The sequence below is a fragment of the Rhinatrema bivittatum genome, chromosome 12 (assembly GCF_901001135.1).
Source record: "Rhinatrema bivittatum chromosome 12, aRhiBiv1.1, whole genome shotgun sequence".
Classification (NCBI taxonomy): domain Eukaryota; kingdom Metazoa; phylum Chordata; class Amphibia; order Gymnophiona; family Rhinatrematidae; genus Rhinatrema; species Rhinatrema bivittatum.
This window is the reverse complement of record NC_042626.1, coordinates 56,773,993-56,793,937: the sequence shown is the minus strand read 5'-3', so window position 1 is coordinate 56,793,937 and position 19,945 is coordinate 56,773,993. Positions and strand designations below refer to the sequence as shown.

The window sequence follows — 19,945 nt, the reverse complement described above, 5'->3', positions numbered from 1 at the left end:
ATAAAAGTGATACCTGTACACAGAAAGTCATTTTTGTAACCCGGTCTTTAATTTTTAGTCCTTTTGCTTAAAGACTGCAGTCACTGCCTTATTATATCATTGGGCTTTACATACTAACAACTGTTCTAGCAGTTTCCAAAATTAAGCTCTCCAGTATAGAAATTGTAGACCAAACAGGGAATGTTTTGCCTAAAAGTGGGTGTTTAGTTTTTACTAAACACGTAGCTATTTTTTTTTCTTTTGTTTGAAGACTGTTAAATTCTTTAGTTCTTATTCTTATAATTGAGCTAGGAAAAGATGCCTCTGTTTTTGGAAATGGAGCAACCAAGTTTAAAAAATCCTAGATCGGGAGCATGAGACATCCCCCTTCACTTCAAATCCTATTTCTGCTAAGTTACCATGATGTGATTCCTCCTGAATAGGATGGGAGACAATACAGCCCAAAGGTATAATATAAAGATGTTAGAACACAAGAGCAGCTGAATAACACATCTTGACCTATGATCAGTAGCAAAAAGGAAGTAAACCTCTTGTTTTTTAACTCAAGGTGTGCGGCGGATTAGGTAAGTTTTTTCTCTGTCTGTGAGCTTACATCATGACGCACAGCATAAGTTGTGATGTAAAAGAAACCAAGACAAATGTCCCCTCCCTGCCCCCACCAATAAAAATGAAGCTCTGGTAGTAAAGTGCTTGTCTGCCCCCATTTTGCTTTGTTTGGCTGGTTCTGAGTGGATTAAAGGTACATTTAAAAGGACAACAAATCTCCAGCATAGTTTGATTAGTTTAAAGTCAATTTTTCTTTGCAAACTAGTCCTTTTCACAGCTTACTGATATGTATCAAGTGGTGTCAGAGAAGCTCCTAAACAGGTATAGCATTACTAAGCAGCAAGATATTTATCTGTTACTAATACGTTGTTCTGCTTGCCTAATTTGATGAGACTAATTATTTAAAAAAAGACAGATTCTGGCTTATCACTCTGTACACCAGCCATATTTTATCTTATTTTCACAAAACTGAACACCTGCTTTGAAATTGGTGAAACAAAACTCAAGAGTTAACCTTTCTGGTTACTTTGTCCCTTCTTCCTCCCAACTTCTCAAGTTTGCTCCGATGGGCTAAGATTTCAAAATACTATAACCTATCTGCAACAGTTGAATGGGAGAGAATAACTTTACTGATATGGGAATTCACAAAATTCTGGATAGTACAATTGAAAACATCTGGATGAGACTTGAATGTTTTACCATCCAGCATGGAAACCTGGAATTTTCTTGTTTGGTCATAAGCCAGAGTAGTTTTCCTTGTGTTGATTGCCATCATGGAGTTAGTTGCTCGCACTAGTGACTAGTTAATCCCTGAGTATCTCCTGAGTACAGAAGTAGTGTAGGGATGTAAGCTGTGAGAATGGCTTTTGTTTGGTTCACTGTAGCTTTCTGGTCTCTGCACTCTAAGGCAAGATCTCTAACCACCCAAACCCAAAATGTAACCTGAACTGGTACACGTGACCCTACCCCTCACCTTAGGTCTATATGTTCCCATTACAGGGAGAACTGATCCCATTCCGATCGTTGTCAAGTATGATGTCATGGGCATGGGCCGCATGGAGATGGAGGTAGGCTGAGCCAAGAAATCTGCCTTTCTACAATGAAATGGTGCGCCTTCCTTTTACTCTGAAATTAATGGCTTTTTCCTACTCCAATTACAAATTAGTAAGTTGTACTTCAGATGCGAACACAATCTGCAGAAAAATTTATAGAACCTAACAAGGGTTTTCTGCAGCATCCCATAAGGTGCAACATTCCAGTTGTTGCACTAATTTCAGAAACCCAAGAAGTGTCTACCTCTGATATTTGGGTGAATGGCCCATGATACTTTATAAATAAAGTATTTAGGGTGTTCAGATAACTGCACTTAGGAAGGACCTCTTGCAAAGGTATAGCAAGCTTTATTATCAATGTCTGAGCCTTGATTTCTCTAGGACTGCTTCCCTGGACATTTGGTGTTTGCTCATGCTATCAACGACAGGGGGGATGAAGAAAAGAGGATTTATATTCAGACAACAACCAACAAGGACTGAATTGCACAGGCTGGGTAAACAAATAAGCGTGGGAGTAACTTGCTTATTGCGGCAGTTACTACCCCTAACCAATTAAGCTAGATACTTCACTTAGATGCAGCTCCAGCACTGCTCTCTACATCAGTGGTGGGGGTGGAAGGGAAATAGAACCAAAAAGTTACTAATAAAGGTCAAGAGTATCAGATAAGTATGAGAAGAAAATAAGTGTGAAAGCTTGCTGGGCGGACTGGATGGGCCATTTGGTTATCTTCTGCCGTCATTTCTATGTTTCATAGTAGTGGTGTTTTAACAATATCATAGGTGTTCACTTGTACTGTACTAAAATCACCAGGTTTTCAAATGGGCCACCAGATGCTAATCATTTCTAGTTTGTTTTTAGTTTTTGGTTATGATGGAATTAGTGAATGACATGGGCATAAGTGTATGGGGGGGGGGGGGTGTGTTTGGATCCCTCTTTTCTAAAACAAAGAAATTTGACTTATTTAATTGATTTCCCAAAACTTTTTCAAGTATGTTCTGTTAATATTCAGTCTGTTGCTTAGTTTTCAGAGAACTTAAACTAATATTTTTTGTTCAGCTGGATTATGCAGAAGATGCTACAGAACGGCGGCGTGTCCTGGAAGTGGAGAAGGAAGATACAGAAGAGTTGAGGCAAAAGTACAAGGTATGTGTTGCCTGAATTCTGTTTTTGATGGCTGAGGGAGTTTCTGAAGTTCATGGAACCCTTCTCCTTGGTTAAGTCTGCTGTATTTCATGGAGAATAGGTCTATTTAATGTGCTTAAAGCTCACATGTTGAATCTGTTCTGCTAGAGGTTTTCCACCCTTGGCAGTCAGCTGTAAGTTGTGATGTTAGCAACTTTCAAGAAATGGTCTCCCAGAAACTGGTCTTGCTCACAAGGAGGCTGATGTAATAAGCCGTGCTGAGCTTACCATGGGTTTTTAGTCATGCTTTAGTGTGGTGGTGTTTTTCTGTGCTAACATTACTCAGGTATGTAATATGGTGATGTAATATGAAAAAAAATCTGTGCTAAGAAATCCATGATATGCTTAATACGAGTGCATGCAAATCCCATGCAAAAGAAGACATTAGCTATTCCCCAGCATTGCAGGGATGTGTGTTAAAGGGAGTTTCTTAACTTTAGAAACTTAACTCCTGGGTCAGAGCAGGAGAAAAACTTAACTCACATTTTTGGTGGCCATGTTATACTATTGCTGTGGCCAGTGTAGTAGTGTTTAGCTACTTTTATCAGACTTGGTGGCTTTTCTATGCAGTTTCCAAACTGTGAGTTTTCTCGACCTTGGACCCCCAGTAGTTTAATTTCCAGTAAGTTCTCGGGGCAGACACATACAACTCAACAGTGCACTGGCACAGTGCATTCCACTGTTTGCATATTCTTTAGTTATAGATGGCTATTCCAAGGAGCTTACACTTTGTTCAGATATCTGTAAGTGCTCACTCCAGAGAGCAGATTATTGCATCCAAGGCCATTATGGCAAGCAATGGCAAGTAAAATCAAAGTATAAACTCACTTGGGCAGGCACCAACAGCTAGCTTAACAAAGCATTAAATTTGGGGGGGGGGGGGGGCAGGGCATCTGAAACCAAACAGGATGCCAAAGTCAGATGCAAAGTTCATACTGTTCTGCTGAAGGTGCTCACCTCAAAGAGCTTATGCTTTGCTTTTACTTGCCATTCCTTGCCAAAATAGCATTGCATCTGAGATAGGATGCATAGCACCAAACGTGTTGGCATATTTTCTCATTCAAGTCCACATTGACAAGAAATGGCAAATAAAATAAAAGAATACGCTCTTTGGGGAAGGCACCTACAGCCAGATGAACAAGACATAGGCTTTCTGGATGGGTGCCAATATCTGAACAGTATACATTTTAGTACGATGTGCACACTGTTCAGGGTAACACAGAAAACCTGTGAGTGGCGCCTGCCTCGGAGAACTTACAATGGAAATTTAATTCCTAGGTCTGAGGGGGAGTAAATGAACACCTCTGGCCAGTGTTGCCTATTGTTGTGCCCAGTGTAGTACTGTAATTCAGACCCAGGAAGGACTTAGTTATGCTCATAAATTTACATGCCCCTGGTAGAATTTGTAAGATGTGTAGCATTTTAAGAAAACTTGTGATCAGACAAAACACATCTGTTAGTTTTAATTTGAAACATTGAAAATATTATTCATCACAGAATAAGACAATCATTAAACAAACCATAGCAATAAGAGAAATAATAAAATGGTCCTGTTCAAAAGTTATATGGTGTTAGTTCTTAATATCGTGTATTGCCCCCTTTTGCATCAATGACAGCTTGCAGTCTTTTTGTAATGGTTGTGAATGAGGTCTTTTATTTTCTCGTGTGGTAAAGCTGCTCATTCCTCTTGGCAAAAAGCCATTAGATCCTGTAAATTCTTTGCTTTCTAGCATAAACTGCATGTTTGAATTTTCTCCAAAGTGGCTCGATGATGAGGTCAGGAGGCTGCGATGGCCACTCCAGAACCTTCACTTTTTTCTACTGCAGCCACTGAAGGGTCGACTTGGCCTTATGTTTCGGATCATTGTCATGTTGGAAAGTCCAAGTGCTCCCCATGCGCAGCTTCCTGGCTGAAGAGTGCAAATTCTCCTCCAGTATTTTCTGATAAGATGCATTCATCCAGCCATCAATTTTGTCTAAATTTCCTATGCTGCTGTAGCTCACACCCCCAAAACAGCAGCAATCCACCTTCATGCTTCACATAGGCATGAGGTGCTTCTCTTCATAGCATTTATGGTTGTGATCATAGAGTTCAGTTTTGATCATATCACTCCCAAGTTATTTTGTTTCAAAATTAGAGGCTTCTAAAGGTGCTGTTTGGCGTATTGTAAGTGGACTGTTTTGTGGTATTGGTGCAGCAATGGCTTTTTTCTTGCAACTGTACCATGCAGTCCATTTTTGTTCAAGTCCTTATTGTGCACGCTGAAACACCCACACCACTTCTTCAGAGAAGCCTGTATTTTAGCAGAAGTTGCTCATGGATATTTCTTTGCATCCTGATAAATTTTTCTGGCGGTTGTCTGAAATATTTCTTGGTCTATCTTGATATTATTTAACCCATACTTTTCCCTTTCTTGATCAGTTTGAACAGTACTGATTGCATTTTCAAATCTTTGAATATCTTTTTATATCCTTTTCTTGATTTATAAAGTTGAACTACTTTTGCTCTCAGATCCTTTTATAGTTCTTTTGCTTTCCCTGTTCTTCAGTAACCACCAAAGTCAATGCAGCCCTGGATGAAATGAACAAGGGTTTCTCAAGAGCTAAGAAACTCATTGACTTTGTACACAGACACTAATTTTAATCAAACAAGGCACAGGTGTGGATACCTATCCTTCATTGCCATGTCAACGTGAGTGTATATTATCATCAGCCCAAACATTCAAGGGTGTGTAAACTTCTGAACAGAATCATTTTATTATTTCCTTTATTGCTATGGTTTGTTTAATGATTGTGCTATTCTATGATGCATAATAGTTTTAATTTGAAACACATTAAAAATAACACCTGTTTTCTGATCACGCATTTTTTCTTAAAACGCTACACATCTTACAGATTCCACCAGGGGCATGTAAACTTATGAGCACAACTGTAAATTTTACAACATAAGTTGTCTAGGGCTGGAATTTACAGCTGAACAGTATTCCAAAGTCAGAATGCACAACAGGGTCCTCCAAGAGCTTATGTCTTGTTCAGCTGTAGAAATGAAACTTTGTTTTGGTCTAAGATGGAGTAAACTCGTATTTCTGTTGGCCAAAGTTTTATTTTATTGCTGTACCCAGTGTGGTAGAAAAACTAGACACTACCACATGGGCACAAGAATAGAATATCATGGCCACCAGAAATGAGTTAACGTCTACTCCACCTCAGGCTAAGGAATTAACAAAATACAGGAGTAAGGAGGAATGTGCTTGAAGTTGGAAGGGGTGTGACCAAAATGGCCTTGCATGTAAGATTGGCACTGGGTATCCCAACTTAGGCACATCTAGCATGCAAGGCCATTTGGGCAAGGCATGCCAAGTGAAACCAAAGGGTTAGCTCTCTGGAACAGGCAACTACAGCCATTAGGGATGCATAGCACCAAAATGCATACACTCCTGCTATAGATGTCCGTCCTAGAGAGCTTACACTTTATTTTCACTTGACATGCCTTGCACAAATGGCCTTGCATGTGAGATTGTGCCCAAGTTTTGGTACTCAGTGCCAATCTTACATGCATGGTCATTTTGGTCACACTCCTTCCAACTTTAAGCACTTACCTCTTACTCCTGTTTTAAAGCACTTTTCCACATTAGTGCAGACTTTTTCAGGTTAACTCACATTTTAGCCTGCTTTTTTTTTTTTTTTTAAACTCCTGCTCAGTTTGCATCCCATTAACTTACTGCAACCCTTGGGAACCCTTGTTTTTAATGCACATTAAGTAAAAGCGATAACATTTTTAACTCCAGTTTGAGTGTAGGTTTTATTACATTAATACCAAGGTGCAGTAGACTCAATTGGAAAGTGTATTCATGTTCTTTAATGAGAAGTTGCTTACCTGTAACAGGTATTCTCTGTGGACAGCAGAACAAGCAGCCACATAAGATGAGTGATGTCATCCGATGGTGCTGAGTCAGCCTTCACTCTCTCTCAGCCTGGAAAGTTCTCAGAGTGTCTTCTGAGCATGTATAAGAGTTCCCATGTTAACTATTGCCGCATGACTCTCCTCAGTCCATTTGCTAGCTGTCTTCAACTTCCTGGGGTAGAGGGAGGGATTGTTTGATAGTTTAGATTGCTCTGCTGTCCATGGAGAACACTTGTTACAGGTAAGCAATTTCACTTTCTTCGTGGACAAGCATAACAAAGAAGCCACCTAAGAGAGGCTCCCCAGCCTAAGGGTTGCTCCTCTCTTTGCAACCCATGGATGTTGAGTGGGAAATCAGCTATTCATTTCAGAATGTTACTGAGCATACACTGTCCAAAATTTGCTGTCTGCGTGAGTCTCTTGCTCTAACAGTAGTGCTTTGTAAATGTGCGCATCAATAGCCATGTTGCTGCTTTGCAGATGTCTTGCATGAAAGAGGAGTTATGATGGGCTAAAGGCGTGGTGACAGCTCTTAGCTAATGGGCCTTTCTTTCATTCAAAATCTGAATGAGAAATATATTGGGAAAGCCTTGTAGACAGTGTTTTTTGTTTTGTAAGAGTTCCCTTTCTTACACTTGTCAAAAGAAGTGAATGGTTGAGTTGTCTTTCTTTGTGATTTAGTTCTCTCTAAGTAGAATAAAAGTGCCCTTCTACTATTCAGTGTGTGAAAAACCTGTTCCTTTGGAGATGGATGTGGTTTTGGAGAAAAATGTTGGTAATGCTATTTAGTTTAGATGGAATTGGGATACTATTTTTGATAGAAACTCGGGATGAGTACATAATACTATTTGATTCTTAAATATTTGGATATATGGAGGGCCAATATTATGGTTATTAGGAAGAGTGTTTTCCATGTCACAAATTTAAAGTCTGCTTCTGCCATAGGCTCATGTGGCAGCATCATTATCTTCTGCAACACTGTATTAAGATCCTACTGAAGTGTTTTCCTTAATTGGAGGCTTTAAATTGTAAAGACCTCTAATAAACCTAGAAATTATTAGATGGGAAATTGGTTGGCCTCCTTCAAGTTGATGATGCACTGTGATTATGCTTTGAAGAATTCTTACTGAGTTAGATTTTTAAGCCAGTTTTTATAAGATGCGTCAAATAATTTAGTAATACTGGAAGGGGTCAAGAGAAGGGATCTGAACTGTGTTCAACACCAGTAGTTAAATCTTGTACATTTATAGTTGAGATTTTCTTGTGGTTTGTTTCCTTGTTGCTAGCAGTACTTTATTTACTACTTCAGGCAACTGAAGTCTTTAAATGAACTTGTTTTTAATATCCAGGCTGTTAGGGTTTGGAGGTTGAAATGGGGAAGTGTATCTCTGTACCAAGTCAAGAGGTGAGATACTAGAGGCAGCCTGATAGGTGGAGCTATTACAAGTCTGTGCAGCCATGGGAAACAATTTTGGCTTGGCCAAAATGGGACTTTTAGAATCATTGTTTTTCTGTCTTTCCTTAATTTGAGAATCATTTTGGTTATTGAGGGAATGTATATAGAAGGCCTTTGCTCCATAGTATCATAAAGGCATCCATTGGCTAGACCTTGGTCGGTTGGTCTCTTGGGGTGCACAGAGGCCTAAAACTGGTGACCCCCATAGTTTGAAGCATGTCGTCATTGAGTAACCACTTGTGTGGTTGAAGTCCGGGCTGGATTAAGGGGGCCAGCCAACCAGGCAATCGCCCGAGGCTTCTACCAATAGAACGCTGAAAACTCGCTTTCCCACACTGGTAGCCTTCTTCCTCCCTCCCGGGCCTCCCCTGCATGCAGCAGAAGATAGGTTAGTAATGGCAATTACCGGTAGAGTCAGAAGATTATTAGCAGTACTGTATCAAAACTTCACAGAGGGGAGAGCATGAGGTGGGACGCATATTACCCCTCAGGGAACCACTGTGTCCTGCCCAGGACACCCACATGGCTCGCTTTGGACATCTCACATCTTGAGCTTTGCTTGATTTACATCTTTTATAGAGTTTTTGTTAAGTCATACTTGATATTAGTCAGTTATCTGTGAATGGAAACTCAACCTAATTTTGCTTTCTCAAGTGAACTGCTACTACTGCTAGGCACTTGAACTTTCGGGGCTGCTGACAGACCAAAGGGTAACATTTTGTATTGATAATGTCGCTCCAGCAGAGTGAATCTGAAGTATTTCCTGTTTCTTCTTTATTTGAATATGCACATAATCATTTTGAGGTCCAGCAACATTAACCAGTCTTGAGTTCTTTAGGAAGGTGTTTAAATCTCTGAGATTAAAGATTGGTTGGACAAAGATTTCCTGTTTTCTTTGTGTTAGGAAGTATCTGGAGTAAAATCCTTCCCTTTGTGGATTTTGTGGGACTAGCTGAATTGCTTTGGATTGCAAGAGGGATTGTAGTTCTTGGGCTAGTACTTCTAGTTGTAGACAGAAGGATTCCTATGATCTCTCAGCATCGATGGGACCAATGCAGGAGTAGAAGGAGCAGACTTCGGGGGCCCGACGCTCACCCCACGCCCTTTGGGGGTCATCTTATCACACAGACGGCAGCCATGGATGTCGTGCGAGGCCCCCAGACAGGATGCAAACCTCAAGCGGATCTGTGATAGATATGGTCCGTGGGTACTGAGGGCATCGACGAAAATCGGTCAACGCCATGAAAAATACCCAGCATGTGGTCACTGCAAGGCGAGAGTCGGGAATAGACTGCAAAGTTGGAAAAAAGGCATTAGGAGGCACTGACTGCGAAGGGGCACCCGATGAGATAGGCAGGAACCCAAAACTTATTGAGAAACAAGAAAAATGGAGAGCTGCATGACCGTGAGGCAACTGCACCACAGGAAAGAAGAGACTGAAGGGAGACCTCGCGTGGATAGTAGCAGACTGGGCATGCTCAGTCTGCTGGTCAAAGCTTCTAGAAACTTTGACAAACATTTTCCGTGCTGGGCTCCATTGGATGATGTCACCCATATGTGAGGACTAACATCCTGCTGTCCTAGGAGAATACCTGTTACAAGTAAGAAACTGCACTAACACCATTGTTCTTTGAAGAATTTTAGTCTGTCTTCTACTTTTTATGTTTGGAAATAGATTTTGTAGATATTTTCAGTGTATCAAAATCAAGATGTTAGCCTTTGTGGAGACTGTTGCGTCATTGTGGTTGTTGCATCTTCTGTTGTGTTGCTGAAGCTGCTGCACTATTATAAGACACTGTCTGTAATAAGGATATGGGTTGTATTTTTCTCCTTTCTGAGTAGTAATAAGGACTTTTGTATGCGTCTTGTCTATATCTTCTCTGTGACGAAGTATCCATCTGGGATGAAGATAATGACTGGAGAGCGGTGCTTTGATTCTTAATTGACTTCACTGTTTTGTTAATCTTGTCTCTGAATAATTTGTCACCTTAATATGGAGAATCTGCTGACTTGTCGTGGATTTCCTCCCAGAGTCAAAATACATGCAACCATGCTAACCTTCTTGCTACTATGCCTGTTGCTGAAACCCTAGATGATGTGTCAAACAAGTCGTAGTTGGGGCATGTAATATGTCTTGCACAGTCATCTGTGTCTGTCATGACTTAGTGAACTGTTTGAAATATGGTTCTGAGAATTTTTTTGCCTGATCTTTTAGCTTTTGCAGATTGTTGAAGAGGTATTGGATCATTTGCATCTGGTGGGCCTCTACTCTAGATTACAATGTTGCTACATGGAATACTCTTGCCTGTTGTGTCAAGGATTCTTAGGTCTTTTCCGAGAGGGATATTGGAGTACATCTTGCTCTTCTCGGTTTGCTTCAAGGCTGATTCTGCGATTAAGGAATCATTTGACAATTGGACCATATGTCCAGACCATTTCTGTATCCTATATTTGATAGTTACATTTTTTGCCACTAGTATTATAGAATAAGGTGTTTTTCCAGAATTTCCTCTGGGCAGCCAATAGAGGAAAATTAGTTCTTACCTGCTAACTTTCGTTCTTGTAGTACCACAGATCAGTCCAGACTCTTGGGTTTTGCCTCCCTGCCAGCAGATACAGGCAAGGTTTCCCTGACACTGTACATAACTCAGTGTGCCACCTGCTGTCCCTCAGTATTGACCCGTGCCCAAGCCAAGATAACATCAACAACTATAAATTACTAAGCAAACTCCCTCCCTTCCAATGAGTCGGAAGAAGGTGAAGTTACTCAAAAGACAATGGAATATTCATTTCCTAAATTTCAGCATAAGCGATTAGCATTAAAAACTTCCAACAACTCCGCACTATATACAAAGCAACAGTATGAGCAATGGACTCTTCCCTGCCCCCCCCCCCCCCCCCCCTCCGTAAATGGGTGGGTCTCTGGACTGATCTGTGGTACTACAGGAACGAAAATTAGCAGGTAAGAACCAATTTTCCTTTCCCTGTACTCAGATCAGTCCAGACACCTGGAATGTTCTAAGCTCCCCTTTAACCTTGGTGGGACCTGGAGAGTTCTGCTCGTAGAACACTCTCACCAAAGCACATGGAAGCCGAAACCCCAACACCCAAGTGATAATGCCTAGCAAAAGTGTGCAATGACTTTCCAGTAGCCGCCCTGCAAATTTCATGAGGAGATACCTGTTGTGACTCAGCCCAGGAAATCACCTGAGAATACGTGAAGTGCACCCCTAAATCCCCTGGCTGCAGATGCCCTTTAGAAATGTAAGTAGACTTGATCGCTTCCTTCTGCCACTGCCCAGTTGTAACCTTAGAAGTCTTACTTACCTTCTTTGGACCACTCCACAGTACTAAGAGGTGATCAGATCTACGAAAATCATAAGTGACCTTTAGATACCTCAGTAATGCATGCCTCCCATCTAAGTCTAAGCTTCCCCGCATGAGGTGTAGAGGAATCCAAATCCAGAAAAGCTGGAAGCTCCACTGTCTAAGATGGAACGCTGAGACTATCTCAGTCAGAAAAGAAGACACTTTGCATAAAGATCTGAATCTCAAATCTGAAATCTGTAGGAAAGGATTTCGACATAGGCACCTGAAGCTACAAAATTTTCCTGGCTGAACAGTCACCAGAAAAAGCCATTTTAAGAGTCAAGTCCTGAAAAAATACATGGGGGGGGGGGGGGGGAAACAAGATGGCGGGATATAGAAACATAGAAACATAGAAATGACGGCAGAAGAAGACCAAACGGCCCATCCAGTCTGCCCAGCAAGCTTCACACATTTTTTCTCTCATACTTATCTGTTTCTTTTAGCTCTTGGTTCTATTTCCCTTCCTCCCCCACCATTAATGTAGAGAGCAGTGATGGAGCTGCATCCAAGTGAAATATCTAGCTTGATTAGTTAGGGGGTAGTAGGGGTAGTAACCGCCGCAATAAGCAAGCTACACCCATGCTTATTTGTTTTAACCCAGACTATGTTATACAGCCCTTATTGGTTGTTTTTCTTCTCCCCTGCCGTTGAAGCAGAGAGCTATGCTGGATATGCATCTAAAGTGAAGTATCAGGCACATTTGGTTTGGGGTAGTAACCGCCGTAACAAGCCAGCTACTCCCCGCTTTGTGAGTGTGAATCCTTTTTTCTTCTCCCCTGCCGTTGAAGCTATGCTGGGTATGCGTGAAGTATCAGTTTTTCTTCTCCCCTGCCGTTGGAGCAGAGAGCTATGCTGGATGTGCATCGAAAGTGAAGTATCAGGCACATTTGGTTTGGGGTAGTAACCGCCGTAACAAACCAGCTACTCCCGGCTTTGTGAGTGCAAATCCTTTTTTCCACATTTCCTCTTGCTGTTGAAGCTTAGAGTGATGTTGGAGTCACAGTAACCATGTGTATGTTTATTGAATAAGGGTATTGTGTCCAGGCAGTAGCCATCATTCTGGCGAGTCACCCACTCTTCATTGGCGGCCTCTTGACTTTATGGATCCACAGTGTTTATCCCACACCCCTTTGAAGTCCTTCACAGTTCTGGTCTTCACCACTTCCTCCGGAAGGGCATTCCAGGCATCCACCACCCTCTCCGTGAAGAAATACTTCCTGACATTGGTTCTGAATCTTCCTCCCTGGAGCTTCAAATCGTGACCCCTGGTTCTGCTGATTTTTTTCTTATGGTAAAGGTTTGTCGTTGCCTTTGGATCATTAAAACCTTTCAAGTATCTGAAAGTCTGTATCATATCTCCTCTGCTCCTCCTTTCCTCCAGGGTGTACATATTTAGATTCTTCAATCTCTCCTCGTACGTCATCCGATGAAGATCCTCCACCTTCCTGGTCGCCCTTCTCTGTACCGCTTCCATCTTGTCTTTGTCTTTTTGTAGATACGGTCTCCAGAACTGAACACAGTACTCCAGGTGAGGCCTCACCAAGGACCTGTACAAGGGGATAATCACTTCCCTTTTCTTACTTGATATTCCTCTCTCTATGCAGCCCAGCATTCTTCTGGCTTTTGCTATCGCCTTGTCGCATTGTTTCGCAGACTTCATATCATTAGACACTATCACCCCAAGGTCCCTCTCCTGCTCTGTGCACATCAGCCTTTCCCCCCCCCATCGAATACAGTTCATTCGGATTTCCACTCCCCATATGCATGACTTTGCACTTCTTGGCATTGAATCTCAGCTGCCATATCTTCGACCACTCTTCCAGTTTCCGTCTCATTCTCTCCACTCCTTCCGGCGTGTCCACTCTGTTGCAGATCTTAGTGTCATCCGCAAAAAGACAAACCTTACCTTCTATCCCGTCCGCAATGTCGCTCACAAAGATATTGAACAGGACCGGTCCCAACACCGATCCTTGCGGTACACCACTTAAAACTGCTCTCTCTTCAGAGAAGGTTCCATTTACCATCACACATTGTCTTCTGTCCGTCAACCAATTTGCAATCCAGGTCACCACCTCGGCACTCACTCCCAAGCTTCTCGTTTTATTGACCAGTCTCCTGTGCGGAACCGTATCAAAAGCTTTGCTGAAATCCAAGTATATGATATCGAGTGCTCTTCCTCGATCCAATTCCTTGGTTACCCAGTCAAAAAAGTCAATCAGATTTGTTTGACAGGATCTTCCCCTGGTGAATCCATGTTGCCTCTGGTCCATCAATTCTCCAGACTGTAGATAGTTCACTATTCTCTCTTTCAGCAGTGACTCCATTACTTTTCCCACCACCGAAGTGAGGCTAACCGGTCTGTAGTTGCCAGCCTCCTCCCTGTTCCCACTCTTGTGAAGCGGGACCACCACCGCTCTTCTCCAATCACTCGGCACCACTCCCGTTTCAAGGGATCTATTGAACAGGTCACACAGCGGACCCGCCAGAACATCTCTGAGCTCCCTCAATATCCTTGGATGAATCCCATCAGGCCCCATGGCTTTGTCCACTTTCAGGTTCTTTAGCTCTTCCCACACATTTTCTACTGTAAAAGGATTTTCATCTATTCCATTTCCTTCCAGTTTCTTGTTGTGTAGATATGGTCCTTCTCCAGGGTCTTCTTTAGTGAACACAGAGCTGAAGTATTCGTTTAATATTTCTGCCATTTCTTCGTCTCTCTCCACACATTGATCATTTTCACCTTTCAATTTCACTATAGAGGGAGCACAGAGCATTGCTGCTGCTGAAAGTTTTTTCCTTTTTGCTAAAATTATCTCCATGCCGGCTAAAAGAAAAGGGAAGATAAGGATTTACCCTTCTGAATCCCTACCTCCCCTAACGCAGCTTGACATCTAACGCTTCTTGACCCAGCCGGAATTGCAGGGAGCCGTTGAAACTGCTGTGAGTCCCCGTGAGGGAGAGCGGGGATCTCCAATGGAGGAGAGGCGTCCCTCAGTCCTGACTTGTGCCTGCCTCTCCGGCAGTGTGACCCGGCAGAGACGCAGCTCAGTCAACCTCAGATGACGCAGTGGGAGCAACTGGGCAGGAGGGGGGCAGTTACTGCATTGGAAGTGGAGAGCCCTTCTGTCACCGGAGAGAAATCAAACTCCGGCGACAGAGATGTTTTGGCTGACTGCCCGGAGAAGTCTCAGAGGAGGGAGCGAGTCGAGGCCCCTCTGAATGAAAGCCAAGGACAATCACCTCCCAGTGCACAGGGTGAGTTTCCGCAATTACCTTCTAGGCCTGAGGTGGTGACCCTAGAGGCAATATGGAACTTGGTGGCAGGATTTGGGTCTTCTCTGAACAGACTAGAAAATAGGATGGACTCGTTGGCTTATAAGTTCCAGCAAAAAATTCTGGGCGTCCAAGAACAGACAAATGCAATCGCTAATAGGGTTATGGAGGCTGAAAAGAAAATTCAGTCGGCCCAAGCCCTTAATGTGGCTATTATTAAAGATCAAATGGCCTGTTCCAGTGGCTAGAAATACTAGAGAATAATATCAGCCATCTAAATGTAAGGATTTTGAATTTTCCAAAAGTGGTGGGAGAAATTCCTTATACTGCTTTGAAGATGTTCCTGACAGAAGCACTCTGATTTCCTCAAGATAACATGATTTTATTGAGGGAATATTATTTCTTAAATAAGAGGGCTTCTTTTACAGGGACTGCCGCTGTCATTTCTATTCCCGCAAATCTGACTAGTTTCTTAGAAAATTCAAATATGGATATATATTGGATAGAAATATTTTGCTGGTATCTTTTATTGCTGTCCAAGATGTGAAAAATGTTATGAATTTTTTTTTTTTTAGGAAATTTCCTGTAAAGCCAGTGCGAATCTATCCTGATTTGGCCCAAATGACACAGATCAGGAGGAAAGAATTTCTATCCTTTAGACAAAATGTAATGTCATTAGGTTTTTCCTTTATCCTACTTTACTCTTGCAAATGTATCTTAAAAAGGGGGGAAAGAGTCCTTTATATTTTTTCAACCAGATCAAATACGTCAGTTTGAAGCTCATAAACCGACCACCTCTTCACCAATACCTCAAAATGAGGAGAGGTCTTAAATTACAATGTGTACCGGTCTAAATCTGTTATTGCCCTAACAATATGGTGAATTTCCTTTTTTCTCTCTTTTTGTCCTCTCATCTGGTTTTTTATTTCTTTTTACTATTGTTTCGAAAGTACAAATTGGATAAATTTCAAATGTTTATTTATATTAATAGAAAGTGGATATTGTAAAGATTTATATGATTTATCTAATTGTGTTAATGGATTACTTTTCCGATTTGTAAAGCAAAAATGATAAAAAAAAAAAAAAAAGTCAAGTCCTTAACTGTAGCTCTCTTTAGTGATTCAAACCGAGCCTCACACAATCCTCTAAGGGCTAGATTCAGATTCCAAGACCGACAAATGTTCCACACCTGAGGATGCAAATTTTTAGCTCTCTAAAAGAACCATATATCCGGATGTGCAGACAGAGGGATACCCTTGAACCTTACCCTGGAGACAACCCAAAGTTGTTACCTGGACTCTGAGAATTAAAGGCCAGTCCCTTGACCTGAACCTTTCTGTAGAGAAGCCAAAATATGCGACACTATAGCCTGAACAGGCTGAGGCTGCACTTCAACAGAAAACCAGGACGCAAAGATCTTCCAAATTCACACATATATCAAGGATGTAGAAGATCGCCTAGCCTGCAATAAATATTCCTTCCATCTCAGTCGCCTCCTCTCAGAAGCGAGTTAGAAGGGAGCCACCTGACTCAAATATTGGGCCTTGGTGGAAAAGAGTTGACCAATGTCCAATCCTCATGGGGTCCATCTATGGCCATGTTGATCAAATCTGGGAAGCATGGTCGATGTGGCCATTCTGGACGACCAGGATCAGGTTGCCCGGATGTTTGTTTATTCTCCATGATCTCTTGTCCACCAGAGGCCATGATGGTAAAACAGAAAAGAATCCCTCTAGTCTACAGCAGCACCAGAGCTCAGATTCCTTCCATACTGTGTTATGTTCAGCAGCTGTAAAACCCAGAATACCTCCATCTTCTGTGAATGAGACACATTGCTGCCTCCAACAGCTCCCATTCCCTGGGATCTAACTACCTCCGACTGAGAAAATCCGCCTGAAAGTTGTTCACTTTGGCGATGTGAGATGCTGCCAGCTGTTCCAAGTGCTGCTTTGCCCAGAGAATCAACTTCAGAGTCTCTTGAGCCACTGCCTGATTCTTGGTTCCTTCTTGATGGTTGATGTAGGCCACAGTCATTGCAATGTCTAACAGGATCTGTACTGGATGGCCTGGTAACCGTGGCAGACAGGCAAGCAATGCGAAATGCACCGCTCTTGTCTCTAACCGATTGATAGAACATGAAGCCAGCTATTTTGACCACTGGCCCTGCACAGACTGATCTTGCCACACTGCTCTCCATCTGGAAAGGCTTGCATCGGTGGTGAATATTACTCAGTTTGGAACCTCCAATTCTGCACCACGCTTAAGATTAGTGCGAGTAAGCCACCACAAAAGACTGTCCCTGGCTTCCCCCTCTAACGGAAGAGGAAGATGAAACTTGTCCAATAATGGATTCCAGTGGGAGAGAAGAACCCCTTGCAGAGGCTGCATATGTGCGAAAGCCCAATGCATTAATTCCAGTGATGCCATAGAATAGTTCCAGACCCTGGGCACCAAAAGCTCTAGCGGAAGCCTAGTCTGACTCTGCAGTTTCAGCAATTTCTCTCCATGAGAAACACTCTCTCCACCAGTGTGTCGAACTGAGCTTTCAGATACTCTAGAGTTTGAAAGAGGGCTCATTGCTAGGTTCACCACCCATCCTAGAGACTTCAAGCACATCAGTACCTCTTTGTACTGATGTCGACAGAGATCCTCTGATTTCACATGAATGAGCCAGGCATCCAGATAAACACATCCTCCTTTTGCAATGCGGCCGCCCCCACTACCATCACCTTGGTCACCAGCCGAAGGGAAGGGCTCGAAACCGAAAATGTTCCCTTAGGACTATGAACGTGAATCTCTGGTGGCCCAGCCTAATCGCTATATGCAGATACGCCTCTGTCAAGGCGAGAGATGCCAAGAACACTCTCCCTTGCGTACTGCCGCTATGACGGACCTCAGAGTTTCTGTGTGAAAGTGGGGACCCTTGACAGCCACATTTACCTTCCTTAAATCCTTTAAATTGGATACATGGGGGAAAGAAACAGGATGCTTAACTTAAAACTGACCTCCAGCCACACTAAGCGTGTTCAGGGTCTGAGCCAACAAAATCAGCAAGACATCCCTGTGAAAAAAAGAAAAAATCTGAGTAGAGTCTGAAGCGACTCGCAATCATATATGCAATTTCTCCCTTTTCTAGAGGTGAGAAAGCCAATTCCCTAACGGAATCCTCCGATGTCTCATGATCCAAACCCTCTTGAGCATTACCAGGGACAGCCTCCCTATGGCATTTGCCCGCTGTGACTGACAAATGGGAGGCCTGAGCATGCGACCCCTACATAGTAGGTTGCTTTGTTTTTGCTGGGCATCCCTACAGAAAAGTCTACAAGGCCTGGAAACATTCCACCCAGGAAAAGGAGGATGGATCTATAGCGGAGCCCCTAGGCCCAAACTTGCTCTCTCCAACCTCTCTCTGAGAAGCTTCTGCCCTCGGGAACAAGGGAGGAGGGGAATTGACCATTGCCTCGCCTCTCTCCACTCCCCTCCAGAGACACCAAAGGCCAGGGCGATGTCCCAACATGGGCAAAAGCTGTAATAGTCAAATTGCTTTGAGCATCTAAACAGTGCTGACCCAAATGGGGAGAGAGTGAGGAATGAATTGCTATCAGATGGCAAGCCTCACAGCTCCAGGATGCGTGCAAATACACACTCAAGACTAGGTCCCGGTCATATGCATGCCTATAGGCTGTGGTTGTACACGTACAAGTACCTGCACAAATACTCTCCGGTCTAGGTTGCAGTCTTACGCACTCAAGTACCTATGCAAATACATGCCCAAGTACCTGAGCAAATACACACTTAAGTCTAGGTCGCAGATGAACATGCTCAAATCTAGGCCACGGTCTTTCGCGCACAAGTCCCTGCGCATGCAACTGTCTTGTGGCAACAATGCGTGCGCATACTTACGCACACAGGAAAAGAACCGCTGCCATGGCCTGCCTGCACCTTCGGCGCGTTTAGGCCTGGTTCCATTCAATATCCAGCACCAAAAATCATCGAAGGCCTGAAGAGCTTCTCAACAGCTCAGGCCTCTTGACTGGCCGAGAATCCATGGAGACTGGGACCGAGAGCTACATCCTCCGCTGCTTGTTCCGCTAAGCAAATTAAAACCTGAAGAAGACCAGAACCAGAGACTACGCCTTGTGCAAGTGCCCCTCTGCATCTCCATGGGACAGGGAACAACTGGCAATAGTTGAGGAAGGGATTCCCTTGTCTCTTCCACCAGTGCTGCTAGGGAATCTAAAATGGCTGCTGTTTCTGTGCTGACAGGGTAAACCTCAGCAGTAAACCAGTCACCTGCAAGGCTCGTACCAGTGCGGCCATGCTTAATGCAGACCCCAAACACCATACCACTTTTGCCGCACGCTGTTCCTCCCTGCACCCGCTGCACCACCAGCACCTTGATGGCAAGCAGGGGAACAGTTCCTCAGCGCCACGGAGCCAATACCTGGTCTCCTCCACAGGTAGAGAAGCTGATTAAAAATCCCCATCGCTGAGCTCCCCGAGCTGCTAAAGTAGCTCCTCCCTAGAACCCCAATGCTGCACAGATTCCTCCTTTCCTTTGGTGCAGAGATTTCTGTTCCAGGAGTGCAGGTTGCACGGCAGATCAGAAAAGAGCCAGACCACTGACTATATCAGTCTCCTTTCGTCAAACTTTAGTGACCCAGCCCAGGACAAACCGTATAAAAGGGCTACCTCCCTGCTCCACTGGGCTTGCAGTGCAGAGCTACCAACAGCTTCCACCACTGTCTCATGGGGGATGAGGGATCTGGACCACCAGATGTCCACACCAAGGACTTCCAGATCGGGCTATCAGAAGGGTTATACGCCTCAAACCAGGGGGGGATGGGCTCCACCAGGACCTCAGAACTCCCTGGGAGGATACAGAAATTTTCTTTTAATCTTTTTTTCTTTCTCTCCAGACTGCAGGTTTTACACTGCTAGGTTTTACACTATCTGCTAGAGACAGATAAATACTGAAGTGGTACGCTGGGTTATGTACAGTGTCAGTGAAACTTCCTCTGTCTCAGTTTACTGGTAGGGAGGTAAAACCCAAGAGTCTGGACTGATCTGGATAGGTACGAGAAATGCCTGATATAAAGAAACAGTTCTACATTGTTTCAATGGTTGTTTGCACTGAAGCATGCTTTTCAATTCAGTGATAT

At 43.2% G+C, this 19,945-nt stretch overlaps 1 protein-coding gene across 1 annotated transcript in view; it reads left to right on the top strand.

Moving 5' to 3' along the window:
• The window catches only part of GPATCH8 (G-patch domain containing 8), a 152,112-nt gene that overhangs the window by 89,292 nt on the left and 42,875 nt on the right, over positions 1 to 19,945 (top strand). Inside the window, 2 exon segments of the mRNA XM_029573615.1 lie at positions 1,546 to 1,613; positions 2,656 to 2,742. Coding sequence (XP_029429475.1) covers positions 1,546 to 1,613; positions 2,656 to 2,742 — 155 coding nt within the window.